Below are 11,578 nucleotides of genomic sequence, written 5' to 3'. Positions count from 1 at the left end.
ATTTGTGTTCCGAAGACGAACGAAGGTCTTACGGGGTTGGTACAGCATGGGGGTGAGTAATTAATGACTTAATTTTCATTTTTGCGTAAACTAACCCTTTAAAAACCTGCATTCTTTTCCATGCCTTTCGCGCTTAATCCAGCGTTTTAATCGCAAGAACGTGTTTGTCTTTTGTGAACGGCCCCTTACAGTAAGATGCTGGCTGTATACTAACATCTCCAATTTAACGGCACATTTCCAGAACCTTTAGGGAGGTTTGACAGTTTCGCAGGGACTATACTCAAGTGCAGAATTGACCTTGGTCCATGTCAAGAAGGAAGCCTCATGATTTCCTAGGCAGCAAACAAACCAGAACTTTAAACTGGGATGTATCAAAATATTTCCTATCACAATAAATCCTATTAAATTAAATTGATCACACAGTCAGAATGCCTGAAGAAGATCTAAACAATATTTTGAGCCAAAACGAAAGCTGATTTGAAGTAGCATTTAACAACGCATTTGGCTCACGTGGAAGTTTTCCATAGCCTCAGGTGAAGCAAAATCCTTCCAAAAGTTTTCCATGGCATTATTCTGGTGCAAGACGCACTTGAGGAGCATTTAGGACGGGGTTGGAGGGCCCATTGATGAGTACATAACATATATAAAAATGTCCTCAAGAATGTGCATAATACTTAGTCCACTCTCTGATCCGAAACAGATACTGAAATGACTGCCGGTAAAAGAAGTGTGCAAACTAATGAGGACCAGGGGTAAATCTGACCAGAAGTTGCACCAGCTTAAAATGAAACAGCTGATGGCATCTTCTAAAACATTCGGACTTAAACGCCAAGATAGATGTTTTCCTGGTGCTACATGATTGCAGCTGTGATCTCAGCACTTTGGAAATACTCTGAAATCTCACACACGTTCAGCGGGGCATATGCTCACAGGAGCCTGTGTGAGCTTGATAAATGCATTCCATTTACATGATCTGTACCAGCGAAGGAGTCAAAGCTGTTTTGTTTTAAAAAGATAACTTTTGAAATGACATCTGAAATGAAGGGAGCCAATACTGTAGGTATCTAAATTCTGGTCAGAATGAGCAAGTGAACACGATGCATATTGCTTCAGGTTACTTTCGTTGCGAATTCCCAGTTGGAGACTGGCCTTCCTAATTTATCCTTTTGAATTAGATAAAAAAAGGGGAATGTGAGAGTAGTTGTTATAACAATAAACAGAAACGTAAGGACAAGATCTTTTTGGCAATGGGAAATTCCTAGCAAAAGCTCTCCAGCTATCTGAATTTTGCAATTTGTAAAGGCAGTTGTCCAGTAGTAATCCAGGAACAAATGTAGCAGTTGTGTTTTCACAACAACCGAGACAAGCGAGATGGTGCCCATTTTTTCCTCAAATGGTAACATAAAACAAACAGAACTTAGCAAAATGGTAATCAGTTTACATTTACAAATTACAGACGAAAAAGCTGCCAAATAGGCACAGAGGTGTGTGTCTGTCCAGAGTCGGGATGTCCAGCGTGTAAGGGGGGATGGGGAGTCGTCAGGGGGTGGAGTCTCTAGTGGATGGGGTTAATATCTGTGCGGTGATTGGGTCCCGTGCTGGAGGTGGTGATGGTATTGTGCTGGATGACTTGCTGCTGGGTTACAGGGGTGGGACTCCCTGCCGGACTGCTCTCTGGACCTGAGGGACAAGAGGAGAGATGAAGATGTGTGTGTGTGTGTGTGTGTGTGTGTCCAGCTGTCTGACATCTGTCCGTATCCGTCTGTCTGCCAGTCACATCTGTTCATCACTCAATCCATTCATCGTTCCATCCATATGTCTATCTATCCATCTGTATTGCTGTCCATCTGTCCTTCCTTCCATCCATCTGTAGAATTTTCTATCTTTCCATCCATCCATATGTCTGTCTATCCATGTATCCATCCATCCATTCATCCGTCTCCAACACTTAATGTATCCATTTATTCTTACATCCATCCATCCATCCATCCATCCATCCATCCATCCATCCATCTAATCATCTATCTGACCATCCATCAATCCATCCACCCGTATGTCCATCCATCCACCCGTATGTCTATCTGTCCATCCATCCATCTGTCTCCATCCATCCATATGTCTATTTGTCCATCCATCTATCCATCCATCCATCCATCCATCCATCTATCTGTCCATCTATCCATCCATCCATCCATCTATTTGTCTGTCTCCATCCATACATCCATATGTCTATCCGTCCATCCATCCATCCATCCATCTATCTGTCCATCCATCCATCCATCCATCCATCCATCCATCCATCTGTATGTCTTTCTATTTGCTGTCTAAAAAATAAAACAGATTAAAGAGATCTCACTTGTGATTTTCTTTCCCATGAGAAGACTGAGAAAATAATAAACTCACAAATGCAAGCAATTAAGTCTAAATTATGAGATAAAAAGTCACAGTTACCTTGTTTAATGGCGAGTTTATATCTTGAAATTCAGACTGTATTTCTCACAATTGCGAGAGAAAGTCCACTCAAAAGTGTTTTCCACCCATATGTCTGTCCATCCATCCATCCATCCATCCATCCATTCATCTCTGTCCATCTATCCATCCATCCATCCATCCATCCATCCATTTGTCTGTCTCCATCCATACATCCATGTCAATCTGTCCATCCATCCATCCATCCATCCATTCATCTATCTGTCCATCTATCCATCCATCCATCCATCCATTTGTCTGTCTCCATCCATACATCCATGTCAATCTGTCCATCCATCCATCCATCCATCCATCCATCCATCCATCTGTCCATCTATCCATCCATCTATTTGTCTGTCTCCATCCATACATCCATGTATATATGTCCATCCATCCATCCATCCATCCATCTATCCATCCATCCATCCATCCATCCATTTGTCTGTCTCCATCCATACATCCATCTCAATCTGTCCATCCATCCATCCATCCATTTGTCTGTCTCCATCCATACATCCATGTCAATCTTTCCATCCATCCATCCATCCATCCATCCATCCATCCATCCATCCATCCATCTGTCCATCTATCCATCCATCTATTTGTCTGTCTCCATCCATACATCCATGTCTACCTGTCCATCCATCCATCTATCTGTCCATCTATCCATCCATCCATCCATCTATCTGTCCATCTACCCATCCATCCATCCATCTATCTGTCCATCTATCCATCCATCCATCTATTTGTCTGTCTCCATCCATCCATCCATGTCCATCCATCCATCTTTTTGTCTGTCTCCATCCATATATCCATGTCTATCTGTCCATCCATCCATCCATCCATCCATCCGTCCATCTATCCATCCATCCATCCATCCATCCATCCATCCATCTATTTGTCTGTCTCCATCCATACATCCATGTCTATCTGTCCATCCATCCATCCATCCATCCATCCATCCATCCATCCATCCATCCATCCATCCATCCATCCATCCATCCATCCATCCATCCATCTATCTGTCCATCTATCCATCCATCCATGTCCATCCATCCATGTCCATTCATCCATACATCTATTTGTCTGTCTCCATCCATCCATCCATCCATGTCCATCCATCCATCCATCCATCTATTTGTCTGTCTCCATCCATAGATCCATGTCTATCTGTCCATCCATCCATCCATCCATTCATCCGTCCATGCATCTGTATGTCTTTCTATTTGCTGTCTAAAAAATAAAACAGATTAAAGAAATCTCACTTGTGATTTTCTTTCCCATGAGAAGACTGAATAATAATGTAAAGATAATAAACACCACACTTAGGTGATTATTTAAATATTCACATCTTGTATTATTAATAAATTTGGAAGTTTAGAAAGACAGGCGGGGCACACTACCTGAGGGCATTTACTGTACTTCAAAGTGTAAATGGAAACAATATATCTATTTCCTGCATTATATAAACGCCACAACAGGTTGTTAGTGACTAAGGAAATGAGTGTGTTTTCACCTCCCCTATAAACAGGGAGTGACAGCCTCCATACATTTCAAAAATGTCACAAGTATCTATATCAGTGGGTGTGTCCTACAAACAATATACATCTGTTATAACGTAATGTCACCCCTGGGCGTGTGTGTGCGGGATAGTACTCACTGAGGTAACCTTGAGACTCTTTCTGCATGGTGGTGATGGGACAGTCCTTATGTGTCAATAAAAGCTGCTTCAGTTGTGTCACCTCATTCTTTAGCATGGTGACCTCGCTCTGCCAACAAACACAATGATAATATCAAACACACACAAAAAGTCCCTCAGTGTTTACAGGAATTCAATAACTTGTTGCTAGTGAAATATCCAATCACACACATTGGCAACAAACATAAAACAAAACCTTTTTCTGGTGTGTAGTAACACCAAGTTCAAGCAAAACTAAATGTCCCTCATTATTTCACAGATTAAAAACATGTATATTTCACAAAGCGCACGTTTCCTGGATACAGCCTGGCCTGGATTTGACTGCTTAAGAATTACTGTACGTTGAAATGCCTTCGTAGTTTAAAATTAAATTCAAGCCATGTTGGGGAAATCACGTTTGTGAGAGCTAGCTAACCCCTGTGCTTCCTTCCTTAGTATGCAAACAAATCTAAACAAAGGCACACATGTTTGTGATGTTTTGTTTTTGTCGTAAACCATACAATTCTTAACATAATTATGACAAACATGTTGGAAAAAGGTCTCTGGTGGATGTATTGGCAACTTCACGTCAAACCTCCCAGCAGACACACTGAATTAAAGGCCAGACAAGTCTGGGTCTCATTAGAAAACCTCATAATGAATTCTCTGCAATTACCATTGTGGGAAACACGAGCATCTGATCACACAGCGTTCTTGAATTTGATTAAACGATTTAGCAGAAGTAATATGAATACATGGCAGCGTTTCAGGGATGCTTGGTGGAGAAGAATCCTCGCTTTGACAGGTACCATGTTTGTGACTGTGGGGTGAATATTTCCCAAACAAGCCTGAACAGTGGGACTGTGGGAGTGCCAGGGTGTCTATGAGCATTCTGTCCCACCTCGACAAACTATGCGATAGCAAAGAAAAACAAACACATTTAACATGTTTTGTTCTATTGTTGGTGGGAACTAGGGCTGGGTGAAATGATATTTTAATATTTTTTAGCCTTTTGACTATATGAAATATATTTATTGATATTTAGGTATTTGCTTGGATTAAAAATGTTTTTTTTTTTTAAATCAGAGGAACCTTCATTTAAATTTAAGCTAATTTAATTTGTATTGTTTAATGCAAGATGCAAAATACAGTAATATATATATATATATATATATATATTTAAATATTTATATATATATATATATATATTACTGTATTACTGTTACATTATATTATATTACTGTAACATTATATTATATATTATAATTATATTACTGTTATAATTATAATTAAGTATTCTATATATATATAGTAACAAAGACATGTTTTTTCACATTTGTTTACTAATTAAAAGGCAGAATATGATTTTATATTTTCATTTATATGCACCAGTACAGCTGAACAAGCAGAAATATTTGCCTACATATTTTTGCTAGATGTCATACTACTGTTTTCTTCTTTTTTTTTTTATTCATTCAGCAAGGATACATTAAAATTACATTTATAATAATAAAAAAAAACATTTCCTGAAAAATCTTAAAAGTAATGATTGCTGAAAAGTCAGCATTACTGTTTTTACTGTACTTTACGGCGCTTTTACTGTAAATATATCAGTGAACATTTCTAGAGACCAAGACGAATCGCAACATGTAATTAAAACTCTTCGCAATATTCACAAAATTGTCAACAAAATATTTTACATATCAGAAGTATTCTTAGATCACCTATCCCTAGTAGGAACCTTTGATAAGATGTGTTGCCTAGTGGTTAAAATTGAAAGACGCAAACCACACAAAAGTGCAACCTACAAATATTCCCTATTTTGTCCCGGGCCAAGACAGGTTACTGCTCAGGTCAGAGAAGAGCAGAGAGTGAATGATGTGGCATGATGGAGAAAGACCACCCAAAGATGGTCAGGCTGTTCTGGTTTCCAGCTTTTAGAGGGGCTTTGGACATTTCATGGGAGACCGTCTGGCCAGCCAACTAAACCACAACATGCATGCTGAAAACCCGTTTAGGCTGGTTTAAGTTGTGGGCAGTGCAGGATACACTCAACACATCCTCTCAAAATAGGCTTACATGAATATCCACATGGCATTAATCTTTCAGGTGAACCTCTATGCAGATCTAAGGTCTATTGAGAGCCTAAATGGACGCGTTCAAATGGAAACCTCGAAATGTGCCGTGATGCTCAGAGGTTTTACTGGCCTACAAACCACACATTCAGCCACAGCTGGCTGTGCTCTGGTTACTCTATAGACCTCAATAACCCATTGACCCTTCCCTCCTCACAGCCGTCCCAGTCTGCTCTCCATCTACAGTAGCTTCAGCTGTCACATGAAGGGTGTTTATGAGCTTCTGTGGTCTAGAGTAAGCTAATACCGAGTGAAATATGACGCCCGGCGTGAAATACATCTCGGTGTGTGTTCCAAAGCGAAGTGCGCCTTAACGCTTAAAAACCGAGGCCTTCAGCAGAGGAGAAGTGTGCGAATGAGTGATGCTGACCTGCAACTGCATGTTGGTTTGGGTGAGCTCCTCTGCTTTCTTTTCTAGCGACATCACCCACACTTTCCTCTTCTGTCTGCAGCGTGTGGCGGCTGCGCGATTCCTCTCAAGGAACTTCCGTCTGCGCTCGTCTGGGTCTTCATCCATGACCCGCCTGCGACGACCTCCGCTGGGCGGCGGGGACTGAAGGGTCTGCGTCGGCTGCATGTGCTGCGCAGCCGGAGATAACTGTAAAAAAAAAAAAAAGAAAGAAAAGGAGTCTGAAGTTACATTCTCTCCCGAGGCATCATATTCATATCCATAGAGCTGGCTGCCGGCCAATCACCTGCCAAACATTCTCCTCGTTCAGACCTCTCCAGCCAGAAACGTCCTGTCTGGGAGTTTGCTTTAAAACAACATGTGCCCTGTACACGTGGCCCTACGGCCTTATGATGGACGTCTGGGTGTGAGAAACAGCAGTCTGATTTACAGGCCGCCCCACCCTCATAAAGAGGTGTCAGGGCCTAGTTTTCCACTCGGACCAATGCTCTAAGTCTACGACACTCTGAGAAACAGGGCCACTACCAGCGCACATGGCCCACAAAAAGCTTCTTTGACATATGCTTGGCAGTTGCCATGTTTGCCGTCTTCAGATCATTACAGGTTTCTGGAGGCGATGGAAAATGCAATGGCTTTGATGGTTTGTATGTATACAGGGCCCCTTCTTTGGCTTAATAATACATTCAGGCAGACTTTCTGAATCGCAAAAAAAAATAAAAAATAAAGATGGATTCGGTCATGTCCAGACCTGAAGGCTCATATAAATAAGAACGGCCACGATAAATAAAGGAAAAACTCTTTTAGAAATCTAGTTTGAACACATGTTTCATGTTCATGGAAATGTACTCTTGATTTCATATAATTTTTAAAAAACGTTGACACCATTTTCAACAAAAATGTCATGTGGTAAAAGTAAACACAACATACTGTTTTGAATTACATTAATAAATGGGACATATCATGACAATCTGATTTATGTTTATTTCTGCTATAATCGTGTCCCCAGTGTATCTACCAACCCTGAAAACGTGAAAAGTGACAACCCAGTAACTTTGTTTTGGTAAGCCTTTCTCTGCGAGCATGTCAGAAAATAAGCCAATCAGATTTCTCTACCTTTCTGATGTAGAAAAGGGACCTTTTTATAATATTACCGCCCCTTAATCTGCACGTATCCACCTACGGGACACGGCGCCGTCATTTGGTTTTTACAAGCAACAACAAAAGCAAGCGAGTGAACTGTTTGTGTGTTGCTGCACAGACGAGCACAGAACACTATTTGAGCATAAAATGTCACAGCTGTCTAATAAAGACCTCAGGGAACTGTGTAACTTGTGTAAAAGTTAAACATGATGGTACATGAAAGTTGATGAGATGAATCAATGTAACTCCACAATTACATAAATATATCCTTTAATCAGAATGATCCGGGTACGTCTAAAAGTTGCAACTGAGTCTCTCCTGCACTTTGTTACTGGTTATTTATGAGATTTTAGATGAGTGAGATTTGCGTCTTTTGTTATTGCCGGAGTATCTGAAGCTTGTGTAAAGGATCGGGGGTCTTCTGAACGGAGGCGGGAGCAGCAGCTCATTTGCATTTAAAGCGACACACACAAAAATATGTGTCGCTTTAAATGGGACACACACATGTTATGTTGCATTTAAAGCGACACACACATATTTTTGTGTGTGTCGCTTTAAATGCAAATGAGCTGCCACTCCCCGCCGATCCTTTACACAAGCTTTGGATACTAATGACACGGTATCTGATAAATGACACGGGGGCATTTTGAGCAAATAATTTCACAGACACATTCTGGGGACACCATCAATTTATATTGCATCTTGTAAAAAAGGGCCATAATATGTCACCTTTAAATACATTATATTTTAGATTTTTTTAAAAATACATTTTACAAGATAAAACTGCTTTTTTAAAACATTATGAAATGTTTATTGATAAATAGCAATATTATTTGCTCAAAACACGCAAATCTTATCATGTGATCTACCAGCGTCAGTTGCGTCGCTTCACTGTCACTCATGAATCCTCTCCCGTGGCCTCATGGGATTGTAAAGTGTCCATCATATGCACAATCTCTTGGGAAGAAGTAGCTCATTCAGGTACTTTTTGCCTACTACTTTTGTCACATACTGTTTTTTTTTTGTTTTGTTTTTTTGCCTACTATATAATTAGGGAAGTATGTGATTTCGGATACAGTATGTATGTTGGTCGCACCACATGACTTCTACTTGGCAGATAAAAGTTTTTGCTTATATATTCTAAATATTAATAACAAAAATAATTATTTTTTTATAAATACATTTAAAAAATTCTAAACTTCTTTAATCTTTTTTTTAAGTATGATATCAAGACAATTGCACCACTCAGAAGTTATAAATAAATAGTATAAGTATACAGTACTTATAATGGTGTATTCAAGTAATGGTATTTTTAATGTACAGTATTTTTTTTATAAAATCTATAACAAAAAAAACCCCCACACATATTCATTTTACGCCAGATGTTCACAACTTGGCCCTAGTTTAACTTTTTTTAAATAATTATTTATTAGACATGACTCTGAAATCAGTTCATCCCAACTCAACTCAAATAAATTCGAGCAAGTTCAATTCAGCTGAACTCAATCCCCACATTACTTGTACTTGTACTTATTATAGCATTAAAACTTCAACAAATGCATCTCAACCCAGTTCAGTACCTGTGAAGCAGCGGAGTGCATGGGTTGGTGCGGAGAGGTCTGGTGTCCGTGTGCAGGGTGCAGGTGGGGCGGGTGGGAGTTGTGGTGTCCGTGGTTCTGGGGGTGGTGATGGGCGTTCTGTGCGTGGCTGGGGTGGTGGTGGTGGGCATGGTGTGGGTATCCGTGAGGCGGACCCTGCATGTGCTGGTGAGGGTGAGAGTGCAGGTGGTGGTGACCGGCCTGATCCTGCCGCGATGGCATCATCTCCATCATATGACCCATGGAGTTCATGCTGCCGTTCGCCATGCCCCCTGGATGGTGGGCAAGTGCAGCTTTCAGTCTCTGCATAGAAAAATGGCGGGAAATGGTATTTATTAGCAATATGACTAGCAAGTTTCAAATGTTCCATTGGTCCATTGTACGAAAACCTGTTACTAAGATCAGCACCTGGGGGAGGGGGTCATGTGAATGTGAACACTGCATTAAATGTTTTTTAGTATTTTTATCTATAAACCAAAATTCTGATTCATTTGAACTTCAGTTAACATGACAGAAACATGGCTGTCTTTTGAGTCGACAAGTGAGCGATTACATTTTTCCAAAAGATTATATGTGACCGCTCGCCCACATTTTGACGTACATGAATGTCCGAAACTAAGCCTGTCACTCCCATTTACCCTCTCACCCACACACCTACACACCCTCTTACACACCCAAACACACTATTCCACTATCTGTCGTCACTGTCTAAGAGCTTCATCTGAAGACCGAGCCCAGCGCGGTGCAGTTCTGGCAGCGAGAGGCCCCTGAGGACTCGATTTGCCCATTTCCCCTTCGGCCTACGCACTGTTGCTTCAACCGTGTGGTCTACTTAAGCTTTCACCCAGGGCTGGTCTTGGAGTCTATGACTCTAGAGACGCTCAAAGCGCGTCTGTGTTTGGAATATGTTTACCTGACTGCTCTCTCTCTCTCAGAGATGTTTTTCTGGGCAGCTCAATAAGACAACTTAGGGGTCTGAAAAAAGACACAAGAATAAACATGCCTCCCGCCAAAATATGTCCGATGGTTTGATCTGTTGACGGTACATGTAGACAAAATGAAAAAAAAAATGAAAGTACATAAGCATGTGCATATATACTTGTATGTCTGTGTACATTCAGTGTCACTTCTGAGCCAAGGCAAAAACTCGGAGGAGTATTTTTAGAGAGTGTTGAGTCTACGGTATATATTTCCACAAGAGCTGAGCAGGTAGACTGATTTTATAAGAAATGGGTCTGAGGATCGAAAAAAACAAACCAAACACACAAAAAAACCTAAAATAAATGAAAGAAAACATTAAATGAAGTCAGACTTGCAAAAAAATCGAACAAAATGCACTCAGTAGTTTTTTGTTTGGTGGCTTCTTGGACGTATACTGACACCTAGTGGTGTGGATGCAGCATCATGCAATAGCACAAATATTACGTCTCAAATGCCATTGTAGAAACACTTTTTTTGGTCGCCGAGAGTTAAAAAATGTTCAACTTTGGATAAAACGCAGCACTCATCACTGTCACTTATTACCCACCCGTCCAATCACAGTGGAGGAGGGGCGGGACTAATACCACACCGACCAACTGTCACAACATTTTTTCTGTACAACGGCATCAGCTGGCAGAGCTAACCGAACAAAATGGATGAAAAATATTTTTTTAGTATGAAACAAATTATCTGCGAAATCAGTAACAAGTAAACTGCGCTGCGGAGATTCTGTAACATAGCAACAAAATGTCTCTCTCAATGGAAAAAAACGCTGCGCTGCCAAAACGCTCTCAAGCGCTCAAAACACGGCGTCTAGCGTTTTCACCTGGCTAAAAACGCTTTGGTGGACACACGGCCTAGGAATCCAATAAAATGAGGGGTTACTAAGTTACTTTATATTTACATTTATTCATTTAGCTTACAATTTTATCCAAAGTGACTTACAATTGCTTACTTCAGCTGCACTGAAACTCTCATTTGGACCTTGAACCGTTTGGTTCCCATTGAAGTCCATTATATGGAGAAAATCCTGGAATGTTTTCATCAAAAACCTTAATTTCTTTTCGACTGAAGAAAGAAAGACATGGACATCTTGGATGACAAGGGGTGAGTAAATTATCAGCAAAAGTTTTTTTAAACGTGAACTACTCCTTTAAACTTACAGCTT

The 11,578-nt window shown here is 40.4% G+C and overlaps 1 protein-coding gene across 1 annotated transcript in view; it reads right to left on the bottom strand.

Moving 5' to 3' along the window:
- Positions 1-93: 93 nt before the first annotated feature.
- The window catches only part of creb5b (cAMP responsive element binding protein 5b), a 71,686-nt gene continuing 60,201 nt past the window's right edge, over positions 94-11,578 (bottom strand). The window contains exons 7-10 of the mRNA XM_039694310.2: positions 9,412-9,732; positions 6,653-6,880; positions 4,130-4,238; positions 94-1,680 (exon numbers count right to left, since the gene is read on the bottom strand). Of these exons, the coding sequence (XP_039550244.1) occupies positions 1,556-1,680; positions 4,130-4,238; positions 6,653-6,880; positions 9,412-9,732 (783 nt within the window). The 3' untranslated portion in view covers positions 94-1,555. The remainder of the gene's footprint in view (positions 1,681-4,129; positions 4,239-6,652; positions 6,881-9,411; positions 9,733-11,578) is intronic.

This window comes from Pimephales promelas, chromosome 12 (genome assembly GCF_988280905.1).
Source record: "Pimephales promelas chromosome 12, fPimPro1.hap1.1, whole genome shotgun sequence".
Taxonomy (NCBI): domain Eukaryota; kingdom Metazoa; phylum Chordata; class Actinopteri; order Cypriniformes; family Leuciscidae; genus Pimephales; species Pimephales promelas.
The sequence above is the reverse complement of the archived record's forward strand: the minus strand, read 5'-3'. Positions and strand labels throughout refer to the sequence as shown.